Genomic DNA, 23511 nt, shown 5'->3' with positions numbered 1-23511 from the left:
ATTCCTTGGAACTACCTGCTTCAGTTTGGTCTGATACTGACGAAGCTCCTTGGTTGTTATCACTGAGCCCTGCCCCATGCTCACTGGTTCCATGAGAGTTGGCTCAGCTAAGCTGTGTGGTTTGAGCAGCGGAGGGAGGGATGGCGAAGGAAAGCCAAGCCCCGAGGAGGTTGGTAAATGTCACACTAGCGGCCAGGTGCAAGGCCAAGGTTTGAAACCAGCACTTGTCGTTATATTAACCTTGCACTAATCCAATGTATTTTCCCCATATTCCCATCATCTCTTCCCAGATTCCACTGCTCTCCTCCCCATTGGGGGATAATTACAATGGCCAATTAACCAACCAACCTGCACATCTTTGAGAATTGGGAGGAAACCGGAGGAGACCCACAGGGCCACAGGGAAATCGTGTAAATTTCTTGCAGTCAGGACCAAAAGTTAGGATCGAACCCAATAACTGGTTCCTGGCCCCTGAGTGAAACATTTGGAGCATGAATTGAGTTCATTTTTATCCTAAAGAAAGAGAAGGGACTCTTTGTATCTTTGAAATTGAACTTTTGTGGGCGGCCCAGTTGGTGTAGCGGTTAGCGCAATGCCGTTACAGTGCCAGCAATCGAGACCGGGGTTCGAATCCCGCGCTGTGTACAAGGAGTTTTTAGGTTCTCCCTGCGTCTGCGTGGGTTTCCTCTGGGGACTCTGGTTTCCTCCCACTGTTCGAAACGTACCGGGGTCAGAGGTTGATTGGGGGTAATTGGCTGACACGGGCTCGTGGGCCAAAATGGCCTGTTACCGGGATGCATGTCTAAATTTAAAAAAAATAAAAAGGCTTTTTTTTTACAGAACTAATGAACTTTAGGTTTCTTTTGGTCTGGATTACAATCTAATTCTAAACATTATTTAGCAGCTGCATTTCAGTAACTTATTAAATCCAAATAAACTCCAGTCTAAACCTAACTCTTCAGAATTTCTTAGTAAATCCTTCTATTGGTAGAAATGGTGAGCCTTTTAATGAAATAATTTTTCTAGTTAAAGGGGTATGAAAATGATTCACTTATTTACTCAAGTAGGTCATTCAGCCCATCAGATCTATGCTGCCTTTCAGTAGAGCAGTCCCATTGCCCATCTCCTTTATCCATCTTTCTACCCCCCCAAAAAAAATGACACAACACTCTTTCACATTCCCTTTCACCACTTTCATAGAGTAAGAGGTCATTTCTAGTGGTCAATGAATTGTCTGGCACATCTTTGCGTTGTGGGAAGAAACCTATGCAGTCACAGGGTGAACTCCACACATGCAGTACAAGAGGAAAGGATCGAACCTGGGTCACTGTAGCTGTGAGGCTCCATCACTGTCATGTTTATTGGTCCTGTGGAAAGGTTTCGACCGTGCAGTGAGAGAAAATATTGATGGTGTGCTTTGGCTTTGATTTTCTGACTGCATTTATATATTGTTGGAGGGTTTAATGGATAGAGAAAGTCAGAATGACAGGTTTGAGGGATCGTTTAAAATCCTGTCAAATTTATCTGGATTTTGTCTGATTTCTTTTTTTTGTTGTTGAAAGTAATAAAGCCTGACAGCTAAATAACCTCTCAGCCTTAAAGGTAGATTGATAGTTAGAAATCTCATGATTGGAAGCAATTTAAACACCTCAGAATATGAACAATTTAGATTTTATTGTTCTGTTGGAGTTTGCAAAACACTAAGTAGATTTAAAAGAGTTAAGTTTACTCATTTGATTACTTTATTTGTTAAAGCTAGTTTAATATTGTATCCTACTGCTGCTGCGATTATTCATCATTGCTATAATAAATTCTTTCCATTTTGTAACCCTTAAATCTATTGGAACTGAACTTGCAAAGCTTTGGTGATCACTGATTAAGATCTGAAGGCCACATTCAGGAAATGGCTCTGAACTATGGAGATTGGAACAGAGCCTGTTTATAAAGAATGTGATTACATGATGGGCCTATTCATCTCATCTGGAAGATGAATTGTTGTTACATACTCTTTTGCTGTGTTAATTTTGGAGATCATGCTTTGAGCCATGTGGAGTCAAGGAGAGGCTCAGCATGGGAAATAAAAGCCCCTCAACCCACCAGGTCAGTGCTTATCCGAATCCTGCCTCACTCAATTTATTCTCCCTCCACTTTCATCAACTTCCCTCAGATTCTATCTCTCATTCACACAATGTGGGCAATGTACAGGGGCCAACTAACCTATCAATGGGCACGGGAGAAAACCAGAACACCCAGAGGATATCCAAGGAGTCATAGAAAGAACACGTAAAATGCGCACTGTCAGATCTCTGGAGTTGTGAGGCAGTAGTGATTGATATCTGGAATGCTCTGTCAGAAGAAATAATGGAATCAGATACAATTGCTATGTTTAAGAGGCATTTATGCAGATATATACCGGTGGATAATGGGGGGGGGGGGAATGGATTAGTGTAAAGGGGGGGGAAACGTTAGCATGAGTTTGATGGGCTGAAGGTTCATTTCTGTGCTGTATATCCTGGAAACCCGAAGGGGGAAGAGAAAGGTGGTACAGATGTAATGTGGATTCAACGGCATTGCACACCAAGTTTGACGTCGAACTCACACTTTTTATCAAAAGGTTTGCAATTTTATTATTGGAACAGTTGACCACAGCAATTGCTGGAAATCTGAAAACAGAAAAAGGTATAATTCTCAGTAGGTCAGATAAATTCATGAGGAGGGATTCCTGTTCCACCAGATTCCATCTTCCACCCATCCCCCATTGGATTTACACCTGCAATGGTGTATTTCTGGTTCCCACAAATCAAAACATTATTTCCATATCTGGCCTGCCCATCAATCACAGGTATAAAAACCACCAGATGGCCTTTACTGCTTTCCATGCAAAGAAAACAAAAATCCCTGATCTGTTTGAACTTTCCCAGGAGATGCTTTGGCACAATCATTGGAACTTTTATGAATTTTCTCCAGTACTTCTATGCTAATATTTCTGGTGTGCCAGCAGCCCTGAGCATTGTAAGGAGAGCTTGTCCAAGCCCCTGTATTTGTTTAACTTAAATTCCCATTGAATTTAGTTCAACCATTTTTGGTTGAACTAAAACCAGCATGTTAATGCCTCTACTTTCGCAGGAGTTTGTGGAGATTTGGTATGACACCAGAAACCCTGGCATATTTCTGCGGATGAGTGGTCTGGTATGGGGAATCCAATGCCCCTGAGTGTAAAAGACCTCCAAATGGTAGTGAACACTGCCCAGGACATTACAGGCAAAACCCTGTCCACTACTGAGAATACCTACAGGGAGCGTTGCTGTCGGAGAGCAACAGATATCATCAAGGATCCACACCACCCAGTCAGTGCAGGCTCTGTTCTCGCTGTTGCCATCAGGAAAGAGGTATAGGTGCCATAAGACTCACACCCCCAGGTTCAGGAACAGCTGCTTCCCCTCCACCTCAACAACAAACTCAATCATTTAAGGACTCTTACTTTTGCATTTGATTGATTTTTTAAATTCTCTCTGTATTGCAGTCAGTTTGTTTGCATTCATTATCTGTTTACAGATCTTTATTTGTTTACATGTATAAACTGATGTTTTTGCACTACCAATAAGTGGTAATTTCACCTAGTCTGCAGGAAAAAGAATCTCAGGGTGTGTCATTTAAAATTAAAATTTAGACCTACAGCACGGTAACAGGCCATTTTGGCCCATGAGTCCGTTCCACCCAAATTACAGCCAATTAACTTACACCCATGGTATGTTTCAAGCGTTAGGAGGAAACTGGACCCCCGGGGAAAACCCATGCAGACACGGGGAGAATGTACAAACTCTTTACACTCAGCGTGGGATTCGAACCCCGGGTACTGATCGCTGGTACTGTAACTGTGTTGTGCTAACCGCTACGCCAACCATGCCATCCCATATGTGCTGTATGCCCCATACATGCATGGCCCATACATACATGCCGCTCCATGTATGTACTCTGACAATAAATCTGAATCTGAAATGAACCAGTTGGTTAAAAGTGTAATTGCCTGACTAACTTGCTTCGAATAATAAATTCAGAATTTTTCTAGATCTTTTTCCTCTTATTTTGCGGCTTATTTTCTAAGACATAGATCTCTCGCCAAACCTCACTCGCCATTAGTTGTCGTGAATTTTCATTAGAGAATTAATCTGCATATTTTCTGATGCCTTCTATATGCTTGCATGGCTTCTGTCTCAACTTTGGGGAACCTTCATCCAAAGTGAATGCCTCACCCTTTACCTCAGTTCCCTTTTTATTTGGCTGCTTTAATCTCCATTCAGGTCTCCATTAATGTTGGGTTATCAACAGGAAGCTTGATCAAAACAGAATAGGGGCTTCTTACCGCAGATTTTATCTAACCACCCCAGGAGTTTAATGCAAGCCCTGCTTGTAATTCAAAGTGCCCTGACCTGTCCCCAAGTAGTTCACAAAATCAGAGAACCTTCGTAACTGGTCTGGGAGATTCCATTCACAGAATCGATTCTCAACAATTGGGAGGATGCATGTTCTCCTGGTGAAGACTCTGGAAATCCAACGATGGGATTTTCCCAGTGAGGGCTCCAGGAGTTGTTCAAACGTGTCGTGTGAGGTGGATGAGGATTGCCTTTCCTTTACGTATCCAGTAAACTGTTATATGTTCTTGAATGTTCATGATTGCAGGATTTGGTAAATGTCTGTAGTAAAGTGAGTTTATCAACTATGTGACCTGTCAGTGGTGATATGTAGGAACCCGGTGGCCCCGGTCAATGGGACGGTGAAAGGCGACGACTTCCGATTTGGCTCCCAGGTCAACTTCGGCTGTGCTGCGGAATTCCACTTGGTTGGAAGTAGCGTTGCCACTTGTCAACTGGATGGGAACTGGAGCGCCAGTGCCCCCCACTGTGGTAAGGCTCTTGAACACAGCATTCAAGCTCATTGTCAAGATAGATACAGGAGAGGATGTTTTGCGAACAGACCAGTTAGACATCTCATACACAGTACAAGTAAGACACAGTACAAAAGTGCAGAGTTACAGCCAGGGATCTGATGGTAAAAAGCAAAGCCAACATAATTTTATCATTTTAAAGTTCATTCACGAGTCTAATACCAACTATACTTGAACCTGGAGATGTGTGATGTCATACTCATGAATTTTCTTTCCGATGTACATTTGGAGACAGACCATGTGCGGTTGGGGCATGATGGAAAATAAATATATAATTTTGCCCTCACTAGGTCAAATGACATGTCTCATCATTATTCCTAATCTATTGACGGGAAATTGAATACAAACTGGAAAATCTCATGTTTTAATTATAGAGAACAATGGTTCTCGGTCCCGTTTTCACCCACAGCCGACCTTAAGTATACCTTTCCTGAACATGTACCACCTATCACACTCCAACAGAGGGTGCTTGTGAGTTCAAGCTCCTTTCCAGATGACTGATGGGATCCTTTTGTTTTGACCGGGTGAATATTTTTGTGAACTTTTATTTTTCTTTGTTGTCAAATTTACAACCTTATTTTACATGTTACTGATTTATTATATCAGTTATTTTCATGCCCTGTTGCTGTGGACCACCTATAACAAGCCCACAGATGTGGGCCGCGAGTTGAGAAATACAGTTGTGGAATATTGGCCAGATCACTTCTGGAACCCTGAGTACAGTGACAGACTTTTTATTTAAGGAAGGATGTTAATGCATTACAAGCAGGAAGGAGGTTTACTAACTAGTACTGATGATGATTAAAAAGAAAGGCAAAATCCGAAGATACTGAAACCTTGTGTGAACAAGTCTCGATTAAAGTTTCCGACTTGAAACATTGACTATTCTCTTTTTCTCTCACTGATGTCGCTCGACCCGCTGAGTTCTTCCAGCAGGTTGGTTATTGCTCAGATTTTAGAGGGGTGTGGGCTAAACGCAGGCAAATGGGACAAACAATTTAGGTTGGGCCAAAGGGCCTATGTCCCTGCTGTAAAACTCTGTGACTCTATTCTGTCATTATCCTGTCCACCCCCAGACAAGCAGGGTACTCCAACCCTAGAGGGCACTGACGACCTCATTCACTTGAGGCCATGTTGACATTGCCAACACCCAAAAGGCTAGCAGTATCTCATCCGTTTATTGTCACATGTGCCAAAGTATTGTGAGAGTGTTCACTTTGCGAGCAATCCAGCGAATCAACCCATACATAGAACAGCCATTAAAACCCCAGTGCAGAGCTGTAGGGTCACCAAAAGAGATCAACCAGAACAGAGCAAAGACAACTCTATTTTACTGCTGTGAGGTTCAATCAGGAACCTGATAACGATGGGGAAAGAAATGTCCTTGAATCTGATGGTGAGCGATCTCACACTGTGAAGCTTCTCGATGAGGCAAAGGAGAAGAGACTGTGACCAGGGTGGGTGAATCTTTTGATAGGTTGGCTGTTTTTTCAGGAGGCAGTGGGGAGCCCCCCTGTAGTAGATTGCTTGACGTTGTCAATGAGAGTCATGCGATTCGTGTTATCATTATGGAACTGTGTTATTTGGAAGGGGAGGCATGCTGCTGAGCTGCTCCGAGCACTTTGCGGGGTCGTGGTGCCCTTCAGGTCACGTGGCATGTTTTCGCTGGATATAGGCCAGCACAGCACTGCAGCAGTTAATGCCACCATCTCACAGCTCCAGAGAGTAGGGTTCGACCCTGATCTGGGCTGCTGTCTGCATGGAGCTTGCCCATTCTCCAGGTTTCCTTCGGGTGCTCTGGCTTCCTCCCACACCCTAAAGATGGGGCAGCACCTAATTGGCTGCTGAGCATTACCCCTTCAGTGTTGGTGAACAGCACAAAAATAAAAAAGGAGTGAATGGATCTATGTGAGACCAATAAGGGTACAGGGAAGGAAGGAATGAGGATGGGCTGATAGAACTAATAGAAACAGATATACATCACCAAAGAACAGCTGATCAGTGCCGAAAGAGTTGCGGAGCCCTCTGCCATGTGCAGATCACTTTCTAGGTGATCTCTTTTCAAGATCAATGTCATCTGACTGTACACATACAAGCAAACAAAATAGTGTATCTCTGGACCACAGTGCACACTCATAGACATACAGTACAATACACAGCAAATCAGAATCACATATTTACATAAAAATATAGTATAAAATAAATATGTACAGTTCATCAATCTCACAGCCTGCGGGAAGAAGTTATTTCCTAGCCTGGCAGTCCTGATTTCAATGCACCTGAACCTCCTTCCTGATGGCAGGTAGTCGGTTAAAGATACTGTGCGATGGATGGAGAGGGTCCTCAATAATTGACCATCCTAAGCAGTAAGTGCTCTGTGGTTAGTAAAGGATTACTTAAGGTAATATGTGAGTGGGGATAAAAACAAAACAGTTGAGAACCTCTGATTTAAGCAATACTCCCAACGAATGCCATCAATACAGGAAAGGGAGACCCCAGTGATCTTCTGAGGATCCTCTGTATTGACTTCCAGTCTAATGCTTTGTGGCTAACACACCACACAGTGATGCAGCCGGCCAGGCCACTCTCAATTATGCTCCTACAAATGTCAAGATGGGGGCGGGTAGCCTTGCGCTCCTCAGCCTCCTTAGGGAGCATAGGCACTGCTGTGCCTTCTTGACTAATGAGGAGGTGTTGTGGGGCCAGCATAGGTCATTTGTTATATGTTTACCAAGGAACTTTGTGCTCTCAACCCGCTCCACAATGGAGCCATTAATGTGTGGTAGATAGTAGTTGACCTTCGACGTCCTGAACTCCAAAATCATCTCCTTTTTCTTATCTATGATGAGACTTAGGTTGTTACTTTCATCCCATTTGATGAACCTCCTCTCTGCAAGCAGACCTTTTTCCGTGACACCAACTCTATGTGGTCTTTTTTAACTGTTTCCCATAGTTGTTTTGAGTGACTTGTGTCTTCTTCCTTCGGGTAGGTTAGTAGTAAGTTACTGGTCAACCAGCTGGACATTCTCAGAGTAAATTAGTTCAAATCCCACCATGGCAGCTGAGAAATTTAAAGTAAATTAAATCAATCTAACATTTAAAGGAAGACCTCGCCCCAATACTGGTAACCATGAAATCACTGAATTACTATAGCGACTCATAGCTTACTAAAGGAAATCTGCTGTCCACACCTGTGTGGGCCGTGGAACAGTCACCCAGTAGCTGACTTGGGGAAGAAAAGAGTGGACAATGCCCGCATTTCAAGATCGAGTTAATAAAAAAAAAACAGTCCTTCTAAGTGAAGGAACACTTCACTTGTGAATCTACAGGGGTCGTCTACTGCATCCGATGCTCCCACTGCGGTCTCCTCTACATCGGAGAGACTGGATGCAGATTGGGAGATCACTTTTTTGAGCACCTCGATTCTGTCCGCCTCAATAGCGTGGCGCAATGGCCAGCCATTTTTTCAATTCCCCTGCCCATTCCCTTGTCTGTCCATGGTCTCCTCTCTCTTCCCTTTCCCTCTGTCTCCTTTCACAGAGCCAAAATCAATTCTCGCTTTTCCTCTGATCATATCTATTAGCACCTTTTTGTCTGTGGGTCTGGACTCCCTCTCCCTCTGATTCTTCCCTCTTTTCTTTTCCCCAGTCTTTTATTCAGACGCCTATATTTTTTTCACTCACACCTTTGGCTCAGACCCAAAGCATCAGTAAATATTTCTTTATCTTCTGTGGACACTGTGAGACCAGCTGAGTTCCTCCGGCATTTCTATGCTTTGAGTCACTGTAACCCACCCTTGCCCAATATACTCAATCTACACTACCATTCTCCATTCAGAACTGGTTCCCCCACTCCCATAATCTATCCCTGCATCTTCTCTCTTTATATGGAAATGTTTAATGGAAACATCTCCCCAACCCCCCCCCCCCACCATCTTCTCTGCACCCTCCCCCCCCCCGCACCTTTCATCTAGCTCTGTTTCTCCCTCTCTCTCTCTCTTTTTCCCTTTCCCTCTATCTCCTTTCACAGAGTCAAAATTAATTCTCATCTCATCATATCCAAGTAACACCTTTCATCTCTTCATCTGCACTCTTCCCCCTTCCATTCTTCTCGCTTTCTTTCCCCAGGCTTTAATTCAGATGCCTGCTCACACCTCGAGGAAGGGCTCAGGCCTGAAACGGCGGTAATATATCTTTACCTTTTATGGATGCCGCGAGACTGGCTGAGTTCCCCCAGCATCTCTGTGTCTTTAGTAAATCCCTTCATCCTCCTGCTCTTCAACTATTTACTGCAATGTTTATGACAAGACTTGGACTTTATCAGTTGATGAATCAGCAAACACCATGAAATCTAATCGGGAGCTACTTATAAAGCTCCCTCAAGGCAGCACAGGTGGATAGCGGTCTTCCTTTGACATGATTCTATACATAATATTTCACGTGACACTGGATGCCTACTAAGCATGTGCACCTGTGCTGCATAATGGAGCCACGCGTTATGTCATAATTTATACAGCATGGAAACAGGCTCTTCAGTCCATTGGGTTCAGGCTATCAAGCTCCCATTGCACTCATCCAAATTTACGCTCCATGCATTATTCCCTTCAATTCCCCCCACCTACAAGGGGCAATGCACCTACCGACCTGCGTGTCTTCGGGGGTGGGGGTGGGGGGGGGGGTGGGGTGTCAGACCAAAAAAGAACAAACTTCAAGCTGCATCTGAGATATGGACTGAACCTGGGTAAGCAAAAAGTGGGCAGAAGCCTGAGTAGATGGACGGCCTCTTTGTCCTGTTACCTCTACCTTTGCCTCCATTTCTTCCACTTCCCTTCTGGATTCTCCGATCACCTTTCTGCCCCCTCCCCCCCACCCTTTTATTTGAGCTTCTGCCCATTTCCTGATGAAGGGTTTCAGGCTGAAACATTTGACTGTCTCTTGCCTTCCACAGATGCTGCCTGACCCACTGATTTCCTCCAGTCTTCCAGCATCTCCAGTTCTCTTGTTAATCAGGACCTGTGTCCAATATGTGTGAGTGCAGAATGGCCATGACTGTGGTCCCCCAAGTCCCTCCTGCAGTGTCCCTACTATGCTGCTACAATCAGCTTTATGGACGTACTGGGATATTCGACTGGGTCATGAATGATAGTTTAGGTTTAGTTTACAAATACAGCATGGTGACAGGCCCTTCCGGCCCACGAGCCCAAGCCACCCAAATACATCCATGTGACCAATTAACTGTTGAGACATGGAAGGAAATCTGAGCACCCAGATGACACCCATGAAGCATGGGGAGAAGGTACAAAATCCTTCCAGACAGCAGTGCGTTCGAATACGGGTTGATGGCAGTGTAATGGCGCGGTGCCGAATGGTGCGCTAAATGTGCCGCCCTCAAGAACTTAATTAGATCGGGGTTGAGGTACTTTGATCGTAGTCACTCATGCTAAATTAGCAAGAACTTCACCTTTATATCGCTTCTGTGGAACTGACTTTTAGAAGCAGAATGCAATGCAATTGTAGTATCAATCAAGGGAAAACCTCCAGACGTCTGGTCCTTCGTGTAATAATTACATGAGAAATAGGAGCAGGATGAAGCAATGTGATCCCTTGCTCCCTTTTCTGTCATCTGATGTAGCCACAGCTGATCTTTTAGCTCAGAGCCGTTTTCCTGCACTGACCCCATATCTTTTGAATCCCTTATGAACTATGGTGCACAATATGTCCCAACAGTCAGGCATGGTCAGTCCTGACTGCTGTTCACATCTGTGAGAGCAGTTTACATGCTTGATGTTGGATATATATGCAAAGGAGTCCACTGTTGATGGGATGAAACCCAGATCCTCCCCTTCCAAGCCTGCACTGAGTCTTATGTTCAATTCTGCAGTCATTTCACTGCAATTGCTTTGATCTTTAGTTCCAGAAAGCAAGCTCTGTGCTGACCCTGGCGCACCGATAAATGGGCATCGAAAATTTCTCACAGGAGGTCGGTACCTACGGCAGGCCCACTCCACCTTGGGCACCATCGTGCAGTTCACCTGCAATGTTTTGTTTGTTCTAAGAGGCAGTCCACAGGCAAGGTGCCAACAGGATGGGACGTGGTCAGAGATGAAGCCAACTTGTACCCAAGGTAATGACGTGAAACCCTCCCGTTGCCATAAATAAGAATATAGAGTATCCAACATCTCTCTGAGGGTCTGGCATCTTTCTGGGTTTGATCCTGACACTGTCCGCGTGGAGTTTGCACATTCTCTCATGACCACGTGGTTTCCTTGCACATCCCAAAGACTTATGGAGAGGTATGTTAAATGGTCACAATAAATCGCCTTTGGTGGATAAATGAGTGTAGTTGGGGTGGGGGTGCTTGGAATATGGGGAGAATACAATGGGGATGGTGTAGAATTAGTGTAAATAGGTGCTTGTTGGCCAGCACAGACTCGGTGGGCTGAAAGGTCTGATTCTGACTCTATAATGTTTTGTGTTTCTTCAGGTTTCTTCTCTCATTATACCTTGGACAGGGAAGAGTCCAGCAAGTAACATTCACACAGCTGCACAAAGTAGCTGAGTACAGTTACGGAGCATAGGGTTACAATTAGTACATAGCAAGGGCTGCATGCGAGCACTGAGCTGAGATTTGTTCAGGTCAAATGGTGGCTGGGGGGAAGAAATTGTCTTTACGCCTGTCAGTGTGTGCTTTCACACTTTAACAACATGGTTGGCGTAGCGGTCAGCGTGACACCTTTACAGCGCCAGCGATCGGGACCAGGGTTTGAATTCCACGCTGTCTATAAGGAGTTTGTACGTTCTCCCCGTGTCTGCTCCGGTTTCCTCCCACCATTTGAAATGTACTGAGGGTGTAGGTTAATTGGGTGTAAATGGGCCAGCCTGGACCCGTGAGTCGAAATGGCTGTGCAAAAATGTAAAAATCTCTTGAATGAGAAGAGGGACAATAGAGTGTATCGAGGATGAGATTGTGTTTATTGGCTGCCTTTACCGAGGCAGTGGGAGGTGTAGATAATGTTGGTGGAGTGGAGGGAAGTCTGCAGGATGTGCGGAGCTGCATTCACCAATCCCTGTCGTTCCCATGCCTTGCTGTGAGGCTTCCAGCTAAAATGTTTCAGATGATGCACCTGTAGAGGACGTTGGGGACATGCCAACCTTCCTTACTCTCCTGAGAAGTTAGAGGCATTGGTTTGCTTCTTAAATGTTATGTCAGCATAGTTGGTACATGTCAGGTCATTGAAAATGTCGACTCGCAGGAACTTGAAGCGATGCGCAGTCTCCCCTTCAGCACCATTGATGTGGATGAGGTATGGGCTCTGTGGCCTCTGAGCATCTCCTGACATTGAAAGAGAGGTTGATCTGAACACAAACCATATTCTGAGTCATCACTCTTTAATTCCCAGCTGATGACATGAGCAAATTCTAAGATGAAGTTGGAGTGGTATTGAGCCTAACAGTGGTGGGTGTAAATGGAATATAGCTGGAGTCTAAGTACACATCCTTGCAATTGTTGAGAGTGATCGTGGAGGAAATGTTGTGGCACACCTTCACTGAGTGGGGAGTGTTTGACAGAAAGTCCAGTTGCAGAGGTTGGGCAGGGGCTTGGGGGGGGGGGAGGGGGTGCGCTGAGGCCTAGATCTCGAAGTTGGGAGATGAGTTTGCTTGGGACTATGTTATGAAAGGCAAAGCTGTAATTGAGGAACAGCAATGTGACATAGATCCCCTTGGTGTCCAGGTGTTCCAGGCCCAGTGGAAGGGAGGAAGGTTTGCCAGCTAACTCTGCTTTTTTTTAAAGAAGGTTCAACTTTCAGTTCCAGAGAGGAAGCATTGTGCCATTTCTGGTGCGCCACTGAATGGGCATCAAAGAATTCTCCCAGGAAGCGGGCAACTATACCAGGGCTATGCCACCTTGGGCACTGTGGTGCAGTTCACCTGCGATTACTCATTTGTTCTGAACGGAAGCCCACAGGCAAGATGTCAACATGATGGGACATGGTCAGAGAAGCAGCCAGCTTGCAAGAAAGGTAATACAGAGTCCTACCATTGGCGGACTCAGAGCTTTAATGAGAGTATAGTTTGCTGTTGGAAACCTGTCTGCATTGCCACTGTGGGTGTGTGTTGTCCTCTGACCGTATGCAACACCAAGCAGATATGCTACCTTTGGAGGCAGTCCAAGCGAGATTCATGAGGCTAATTCTTGGCATGAGTGGGCTACCCTATCAATGAACAGCTGAATAAATGACATTTACATTCTCTGAAGTTTGGAAGAATGGGAATAGGGGGGTGGGGTGATTGTATTGAAGCAGAAGATGCTGAGGTGACAAGCTAGGATGGATGTTGAAAGATGTTTAGCATGTGGAATGAGCTGCCAGATAAAGTGGTAGAGATGGGCACAGTCACAATGTTTAGAAGACTTTTAGAGCGAAATATAGGTGAGAAAGGTTTAGAGGGTCAAATGTGGGTAAATGGGACTAGTCCAATAGGCAGTTGGTTGGGATGGACGAGTTTGGCCTAAGAGACTATGTCCATGCTGCTCTACTTTGGGTAACTGGGTGTTTGATGCAGCATCAGTGAGCAGAAGATCCTGCTGTATCACGGCACAACTTTATGAATCTACTCTCACTTTTCGTTAGACCCTCTTCCACTGGCACGTTGTTCCAGGAATTAACTGGGTCTGGAACCGGTGGAAAAAGAAAACTGTCAGCACACCGGTATCAAATGACATAATTTCACGCCGGGGACTAACCCAACTCATATCACCAGCATCAACGGGCACTAACGTGCTGATAAAACCAGTGGAAAAGGGACAGCAGGAAGTCACCTGTTTCCAGTTGAAGGTAAAACACTCCGATCCCCGGGGATGAGGGTGTTCAATGGTAAAGCAATTAGTGTCCCAGTTAGTGGTGGCCCAGTGGAAACGGCACAAAGGGCTTCCTATCCCGGGACACTACTCAGCCAATTAACTGGGATGCCAGTGGAAAAAGGGGCTATTGAAACTATCCAGCCTTGTATCTGTAGCAGAGCAAAAGATGTTTCCATGGAGTGTGTTTTTGGGACATCTTTTCCTGCATCCCATTGCCAATATCGAGGATCTGTATGTACAGTATCTAACACAGATGGTGTAATATTAGTTCTCTGCAATATTTATGGCACTATTTATATGCCAATTGCACAGCTGCATTAAAAGAGACCAGAATTGTTGCAGTTTATAGAGATTTGACAGGAGGAAATTGTTCGTGCTTATCCATTTAGAGAAATAGAATTGCTTATTCACAGTGAATCCAGTTTATTAATGTAACAGTTCTATATTCACTGCTGTGGTTGCTTCAATTTTTAGCTGCAGAGACAAAGCAGTGTGGTGACCCTGGTGCACCACGAAATGGGCATCGAAGAATTCTCTCAGGAAGTGGGCACCTACACCAGGGCCACGCCACCTTGGGCACCGTCATGCAGTTCACCTGTGATTACTCATTTGTTCTGAGTGGCAGGCCACAGATAACGTGCCAACAAGATGGGACATGGACAGGGATGCAGCCAAGATGTATTAAAGGTAACACAACAAGCCGTGTGTGTGTATGTCTGTGTATGCGCAGGTATGTGTGCAAGCATGTGTGTGTGTGTGTGTGTGTGTGTGTGCATGTGTGTGCGTGTATGTGTGTGTATATGTATGTATGTGTATGTTTGTATGTGTGTGTGTTTGTGTATGTGTGTGTTTGTGGGTGTATGTTTGTGTTTTTGTATGTGTGTGTGTTTGTCTGCATGTGTGTTTTTGTCTGTATGTGTATATGTATGTGTACAGGCATGTGTGTTTGTGAGTGTGTATGTATATGTAACGATGGCAGAGGTCGACAGCATTGAGTCCACGCTGCTGAAGATCCAGCTGCGCTGGATGGGTCACGTCTCCAGAATGGAGGACCATCGCCTTCCCAAGATCGTGTTATATGGCGAGCTCTCCACTGGCCACCGTGACAGAGGTGCACCAAAGAAAAGGTACAAGGACTGCCTAAAGAAATCTCTTGGTGCCTGCCACATTGACCACCGCCAGTGGGCTGATATCGCCTCAAGCCGTGCATCTTGGCGCCTCACAGTTTGGCAGGCAGCAACCTCCTTTGAAGAAGACCACAGAGCCCACCTCACTGACAAAAGGCAAAGGAGGAAAAACCCAACACCCAACCCCAACCAACCAATTTTCCCCTGCAGCCGCTGCAACCGTGTCTGCCTGTCCCGCATCGGACTTGTCAGCCACAAACGAGCCTGCAGCTGACGTGGACTTTTACCCCCTCCATAAATCTTCGTCCGCGAAGCCAAGCCAAAGATGTATATGTATGTATGTACTTGTGTGTATGTGTATGTATGTTTGTATGTGTGTGTTTATGTATGTGTGCACATTTGTGTTTGTGTCTATATGTGACTGAATGTATGTAATATGTGTGATTGTGCATATGTGTGTATGTATATGTATGTGTGTGTGTGTAATGTGTCTATGTGTGTATGTGCATGTGTGTTTGTGTGTGTCTGTATGTAATGTGTGTGTCTGTATGTGGATGTGTTTGTGTGTGTATGTTCATGTGTATGTGTTTGTCTGTATTTGTGTGTGTCTGTATGTAATGTGTGTGTCTGTATGTAATGTGCGTGTTTGTATGTGTGTGTGTTTGTGTGTATCTGTATGTAATGTGTTTGCGTCTGTGTGTATGTGGATGTGTTTGTGTGTTTGTGTATGTGCATGTTTTTGAGTGTGTATGTCTGTGTGTATGTGCGTGTGTTTGTGTGTGTGTCCAAATTGCTGGGGAAAAATCAACTGATTTTTCCAAACAGGCCTTGTAAATGTTACTATAACCCCAAAGATTTTGGGAAGGAGGAATGGGAAGGAGATGGAAGATCAACTGGGATTAATCATTAGATTGGGTAAACAGAGAGAAACAGTTTCCTGTGGTGGGGAACCTGAGATGTTCCACTCTGGGCTAAACTGTCCATCACATAAAAACTATTGGTAATCAGGACCTCTTGCCCCCCTCCCCCCAGAAGCTGGTGAGATACGGATTTGGTCAACAATTCCAATACTGACTGTGATTATTCGGCGATTAAAAGATATTAAATTAGGGTCATGGAGACATAGAGCATAGAAACAGGCCCTTCACCCCACCATCCCTACTGACCCATCAATGACCTATGCAGACTAATCCTACATTAATCCCAGTGATCCCACGTTCCCATCTACTCCTTCCTCACAGATTCCACCACTCACTCATCCTCTAGGGACCACTTACAACAGCCAGTGAGCCAACCAATCTTTATGTTTTTGGGATGTAGGAGGACACCTGAGCATCCCTCCTCTCACCCCCGGGAGAAAGGCTCGCGGTCGCAAGGAGTACATGTAGACTCCACGCCGACAGCACCCGAGGTCAGGATTGACTCCAGGTCTCTGACGTGGTGAGAATGCCACTCTGCCACTGCTCCTTCTGCTGCTTGGACTGATGTGCCTTTGTTTCTGTTTCAGCTTGCAAGAAACCCAAGCTCCCTAACCTGGTGAAGCAGAAAGTCCTGTCAACGCAGCCTCAGAGCAGGTGAGGCCCCTATTGAAGGAATTCCTGCCGAAGGGCTTCGGCCCAAATATTGATGCCTCTCACAGATGCTGCCTGACCTGCTGAGATACTCCAGCACTTTGCGTATGGTCCCAGTTTCCCAGCATCAGTGTCCATTTATCCTAGATAAAAACCCACCCTGATCGCTGCTCGATCTCTACTCCTTCACACCATCTGCTGAAAAACATTTTTCCCCCCACACCACCACCCCCACCCTGCAGTCATTTATTAACATTTTGAAGTTCATACAAACCAGTGGTTTTCAAACTTTTCTTTCCACTCACAAACCACTTTAAGTAATCCCTATGCCATCAGTGCTCTGTGATTAGTAAGGGATTGCCTAAGGTGGGAAGGGAAGGTTGAGAATCACTGCTCTCGACCCAATTGTTACTGAAATATTTTGCTTGAAAAAAATTGTCATTGGCCCATTTCCTGAAACCGTGCACATAACGAGGCAATGAGGGACGATTAAAACAGTGGTTTACAAACTTTTTCATCCCACCCACATACCACCTTAAGCAATCCCTTACTAATCACAGAGCACCTATGGCAAGGGAATACTTAAAGTGGTATGTAAGCAGGAAGAAAAAGGTTGGGAACCACTGATCCAAAAAGTACAGCCTTCTGTCCCATTCACCCATCACCCCGGTGATTGACACGTTGTCAGTTAGGTAGCGGTCTGTTTTAAATTTGCCCTCCTCATTTATGCATCTCCCCACTGCCTCACCTGTCCCTATCTCTGCCAGCCTGTGTATTTGTATTCCTTCACTGCCCTCTCCATTCGCCAGCTGTGCCTTTAATGGCCAAAGGTCTGGAGTTCCTTTCCCAAATTAACCCCAGTCGTCTTTCTTATGATGCTCCTCAGTCCTGATCCACTTGGCTGAGCCACGGTGAACTGCACCAACTTTCCCTTCTGAAACATTGTACTGTTTTGTTTGATAGTGCGCCTTCAAAATGCCTTGAGATATTTTTGTGCAGCAGATGGGTTATGTGAGTGCATTTATGATGTTGTGTACTTGTGGGTACATACTGATATATGTCAGGAGACAGGAGGAAGGTTGGGCTATTTGGCCCCTCAAACTGGTCCTGCATTCACAAGAACACGGATGATGTGTTACGAGCCCAGAGGACCCCAAAACCTAGCAGCAATAGATAGTCACCAAGAAAAATGATTACTTAACAAATGTTGCTTTTAATTATCTTTAAACATGAAAATAGAATCAAACTTTAACTTATCTTAACTCACCTAACTTAACCCCCTTATAATTCTAAGTTCAGAAAAGTTCTTTGGCTCACAGTCCAATCTCACTTCTCATTCCTCCAAGTTCACTGGTTGCAGGCAATTCTTACACTGTGTACAGAATTTAACATTTATAAAGTTCACCAGGCTTTGGTGCTTGAAAGGTAAATGGATACTGCTCAGAAAGGTTCTTGTCGGTTTTCAGAGAGAGTTTTGTTGTTCCAGGACATCCACAACTGATGTACTTCCATCAGTCACCTCAGTGTCTTGCTGACGAAAATTTCCCCTTCAGCGTTCTCCAGATGATAACCTCTTTCTTTCAGGTCACCACAAAGTTCCTTTTTGTTTCACTTATTCCAAATGAAACATTAAACAGCCAGTCCTCTCCTCTTCCATGAACCACAAGGGCTTTGACCAGGCTGTCTTCCAAAATGCTTTCCACAAGCCTGCCAGCTTGTTCTGATCCAGTCCCAGCTACTTCTGCTGGCTGTAACACTGTAGAATGATTTCTGTGTGTGTGTCTCTCTCTCTCTGAGAGAAAGCCTGTTTGACTCTCTCTGCTTGTAAAACCACATGACCCTCTTAGAACAGCAGGTCCTCCAGTATTTCAAATAAGATCTGTTTTAAAGTGTTTGTATGTGACCTACTCAAACAAATCTTTCCCAATTTATCTCCCAAAAACACATCTATATACTCTGTCACAGAATAGCTTAATTTTCTTTGGTTTCCAAGATAAACGATCAAGAGGGGTAGGGCAGTGATTTCAAATTTTCAGATTTCAGATTTATTGTCAGAGTACATACATGACATTCACATACAACCCTGAGATTCCTTTATCCTGCAGGTGCGGCAGAATTAACACTAATTGCAAAAAGATAAACTGTACACAGCATAAAGTAAACAAATAAAAAGCTATAAACAGATAACGAATGTAAACAAACTCTCATGCAATGCAGAGAGAACAAAGAAAACCAATAAAGTGCACAAGTAAGAACCCTTAAATGAGTCTCTGATTGGAGAGCAGCAGCAATCATCAAAGACCCTCACCACCCAGCATACACTCTGTTCTCGTTGCTGCCATCAGGGAAGAGATGTAGGTGCCACAAGACTCACACCACCAGGTTCAGGAACAGCTGCTACCCCTCCACCTCAATGATAGTGTTCCAAGATGTACTCAATAGTGGGGAAGGTTTTGCCTGTGATGTCCTGGGGTGTGTACACTACCTTTTGGAGGGCTTTATGCTCAGGGGTATTGGGGCTTCCCTGCCAGACCGTGATGCAGCTGGTCAGCACACTTTCCACCACATCTCTGTGGAAATTTGCCAGGGTGTCTGACGCCGTACCAAACCGTCGGAAACTCCTGAGGAAGTAGAGGTGCTAACGTGCAGCTGTCGCCTTTCTCCAGAGTGTCAGGGTTGTTCCGGGCCTTCGGTCTGTGCGTGAGGTTGTTCTTCCTGTCACTGTGTGGGTTTCCCCTGGTGCACCGGTTTTCTCCTACATCCCAAGGACCAGCCAGCGGGTTGATAGGTTAACTGGCTGGTGGAAGTTACCTAGAGGTTTGGGCAAAGTGACAAGAGAATACGGGAAGAGGGCGAGGTGGTCAAATTGATGGGTACATGAGAGAGTGTAGGTAACAGGGAAACAAGAAGGTGGGAGTGCTCGGCACCAACGTTCACTCAGTCCTTCTAGATTGTAAGGAGATATGAAAATTTTAAGTAGCCACCTAACATCAATTGCTCTTTGTTGAAGAGAGTTCCAAACTTCTTCCACTATTTGACAGCAACTTTTTTCCCAGCTTTTTCCAACGCAATAATGTTCCACTCCAACCTGGCATTTTAGGGGGAGTTGAATTTCAGATTTCACACCAAAAAAATAACTTGATCTCTGCTTACAAAAGGAGATAAATGCAGCACTAGAAATTCTGCTGGATGGCAAAAGCACACAGGGAGTAATGCACTTAGGTGCCGATGGTCGGTAACAAACTGGCGCTCACTTGGGGTGTCATGTCGGTGCTTAAAAAGTTTTGGAATTTGGAGCATTTTGGATTTCAGAACTTCGGATAAGGGGTACTCGACCTATATTGAACACTGCTGCTACCCTTGGGCCAGTTCCATGCAAGACAATGAACTTGGAGCCATAAATCTCATGCCCAGAAGAGTTCACAATGCTCCTGGCCTGGCTTGGCCAAGACTTCATACCACTTTATCCCTTTGAATTCCAGTTCTCCGGCTATAAAGGTCACAATTCTCTAGGCCAGTGGTTCTTAACCATTCTTCCACCACCCCCTGCCCCACCCCCACCGCCCAGCCCCAGACAGACTGCCTTAAGTATTCATTTATTTCTGTGGACCATTTATAACAAATGTGGTGCAGAAGGAAGAGGTTGTGGTGAGTTCAAGCCCCTGTCCAGACCACTAATGGGACTTTTGTTTTGCTTTGGTGGGAATGTCTGTTTATGTGTTACTTAGTTACTTGGCATCTTGCAGATGATGCTGCTTTAGTTGCCCATTCAGAGCCAGCTCTCCAGCGCATGACGTCCTGCTTTGCGGAAACTGCCAAAATGTTTGGCCTGGAAGTCAGCCTGAAGAAAACTGAGGTCCTCCATCAGCCAGCTCCCCACCATGACTACCAGCCCCCCCACATCTCCATCGGGCACACAAAACTCAAAACGGTCAACCAGTTTACCTATCTCGGCTCCACCATTTCATCGGATGCAAGGATCAACAAGGAGATAGACAACAGACTCGCCAAGGCAAATAGCACCTTTGGAAGACTACACAAGAGAGTCTGGAAAAACAACCACCTGAAGAAACGCACAAAGATCAGCGTGTACAGAGCCGTTGTTATACCTACGCTCCTGTTTGGCTCCAAATCATGGGTCCTCTACCGGCATCACCTAAGGCTCCTAGAACTCTTCCATCAGTGCTGTCTCCACTCCATCCTCAACATTCATTGGAATGACTTCATCACCAACATCGAAGTACTCGAGCTGGCAGAGTCCGCAAGCATCGAATCCATTCTGCTGAAGACCCAACTGCGCTGGGTGGGTCACGTCTCCAGAATGGAGGACCATCGCCTTCCCAAGATCGTGTTCTATGGCGAGCTCTCCACTGGCCACCGAGACAGGGGTGCACCAAAGAAGAGGTACAAGGACTGCTTAAAGAAATCTCTTGGTGCTTGCCACATTGACCACCACCAGTGGGCTGATCTCACCTCCAACCGTGCATCTTGATGCCTCACAGTTCGGCGGGCAGCAACCTCCTTTGAAGAAGACCGCAGAGCCCACCTCACTGACAAAAGACAAAGGAGGAAAAACCCCACACCCAACCCCAACCAATCAATTTTCCCTTGCAACCGCTGCAACTGTGCCTGCCTGTCTCGCATTGGACTTGTCAGTCACCAACGAGCCTGCAGCAGCCGTGGACATACCCCTCCATAAATCTTCATCCGCGAAGCCAAGCCAAAGAAAGAGTTACTTGGTCAACAAATCACAGGTTGAGAAATACTGCTCAAGGCCTTCAGATTGTTTCCCACAACTGATTGTTAAATTTTGAAGATCACTAAGTCCTGGTCTCTTTGGACTTCCACTCTTTCTACCTTTCAATCACCCTGAGTCTCAATGAAATCAATTCCCTTCCTTCACCTTGAAGTAGCCCAAACTGATATCCATATGCTGCAGTTTTAACAAGGAAGATCACACACCACAGTGGGACAGTCAGTGGAGTTGCTGCCTCTCAGCTCCAAAGAGCTGGGTTTGATCCTAACCACAGGCTGGGTGGGGTGTGTGTGTGTGTGTGTGTGTGTGTGTGTGTGTGTGTGTGTGTGTGTGTGTGTGTGTGTGTGTGTGTGTGTGTGTGTGTGTGTGTGTGTGTGTGTGTGTGTGTGTTTGGCTATCCTCCCACTTCTCAAAATGCCCCCAAAATATGGACTTTTGGAGGTTAATTGGGATTGTAAAGAACTCCATATGTGGGTGAGTGTTGAATCAGGAGAAATTCATGGGAATGTGGAGGGAATAAAAATGGGATTAGTAGGTCAGTACAGACTCTAGGGTCTGAAGAGCAATTTCATGCGCTGTCACTTTACCTCTAGGAGGCATGGGCAAGCATAATCCATCCAGCCCTTTGATCCTTCTTCTCCATTCATCACAGTCACTCGACATTAGCATCATTCTCCGACATTACCACCATAGCACCAGATTCCCTTCATGCTCATCGATCTCTGTCCTGAGCGAACGCCTGCAACTGAGCTCCCACTGCCTTCTTGGATGGAGAATTCTGAAGGTTCGGCATCCTCAGAGTGAAGAGATTTTTAACATTTATACAACCAGCATATTAACAGGCCCTTCCAACCCATGAGCTCGCGCCCCCAAATATACTGCACTATGGTAACCATGACACCCTTGGGTTGTGCTGAGTAGCCCAACCTTTATTTTGAAGCTCTTTCCCCCAGTTCTCAAATCTTCAGCCTGAAGAAACAATCTCTGTCTGTCAAGTCCTTTAAAAATCTTGTACAGTTTTGCTAATTGGTTAAAGCCATTGATATTCTGTTTCCTCATTGACACTGCCTCTAATCCAATGGTTCTCAACCTTTTTCTTTCCACTCACATCCCACTTTAAGTAATCCCTATGCCATCGGTGCTCTGTGATTAGTAAGGGATTGCCTTAGGTGGGAAGGGAAAGATGAGAATCACTGCCCTAGACCCAATTGTTACTGAAATATTTTGCTTGAGAAAAATTGTCATTGGCCCATTTCCTGAAACCATGTACATAACAAGGCAATTAGCTATGATTAAAACAGTGGTTTTCCAACTTTTTCTTCCCATCCACATCCCAGCTTAAGCAATCCCTTACTAATCACAGAGCATCTACGGCATAGGGATTACTTAAGGTGGGATGTGAGTGGAAAGAAAAAGGTTGAGAACCACTGGTCTAATCGTGGTTGTAGAAAAAAAAAACTGGTAATTTTAAAATCAAAAATAGACTTTATTCAAAATAAATTATTTACAAAGAAAACCATTCAAAGTCTCTTTTGCACCTTTAATGTCATATCCATACACTTCCATCACTGTACATCGTTGCATCAATTTTATATTTGACACTGTTACTCCCTCCTTTGTTACTTGAAGGGCTTCCCCTCAGTTTCAGCCCTTCGATGTCCTGGAAAGACTCTAGACTGTGGTCCTTCCTCACAGCTCTCTCATGTTGGCTGTGCCAAGCCTCAGTGGGTTCCTCAGCATATACCCCTACAACCTGGAATGTGCCAGTCAGTAGTATTCCCTTACTGGCATCTCTGTATGTTTAAAAACCAACAAAGGGTGTTTTTCGCCAAGCTAATGGTCTTTCAGCAGTTCTGGAGGCCAGACTTGTGTGCGTCCCCGGAGTCATGTGCCACTTCACCTTATCTGTTAGGTTGGGACATAGTCGGAGGCCTCGGAGAGCATGCTGATCACATCTCATCAAACTTGTACCAAGAAGATATCTTTCTTGTCTCTCACTGCTCCAAACTATTCAATAATTTGGCTTCAATTCCATGAGCTTCAACTTAGAATCCTCTCAAAAACCTTCTGGAAGTCCAGATCGATAATATCAGTAGATATTCCTCCATTTGTAGTACATTGCAGCCCGGTCAAAAGGTTTGATTACTCCTTGGAAATGACCTTTACTGATTATTTACTCGTGCATCACTGGTTACCCCAGACCATCTCGAAGTGTTCACGCGCTCAGTCACTCTTATACGCTCGAGCACTTTG

The 23511-nt window shown here is 45.1% G+C and overlaps 1 protein-coding gene across 1 annotated transcript in view; it reads left to right on the top strand.

The window, feature by feature from the left end:
* Positions 1–23511, top strand: part of pamr1b (peptidase domain containing associated with muscle regeneration 1b) — a 103537-nt gene that overhangs the window by 41786 nt on the left and 38240 nt on the right. Inside the window, exons 7-9 of the mRNA XM_069895726.1 lie at positions 4734–4904; positions 10856–11068; positions 12753–12965. Coding sequence (XP_069751827.1) covers positions 4734–4904; positions 10856–11068; positions 12753–12965 — 597 coding nt within the window. The remainder of the gene's footprint in view (positions 1–4733; positions 4905–10855; positions 11069–12752; positions 12966–23511) is intronic.

Source organism: Narcine bancroftii, chromosome 1, assembly GCF_036971445.1.
Source record: "Narcine bancroftii isolate sNarBan1 chromosome 1, sNarBan1.hap1, whole genome shotgun sequence".
NCBI lineage: Eukaryota > Metazoa > Chordata > Chondrichthyes > Torpediniformes > Narcinidae > Narcine > Narcine bancroftii.
The sequence above is the reverse complement of the archived record's forward strand: the minus strand, read 5'-3'. Positions and strand labels throughout refer to the sequence as shown.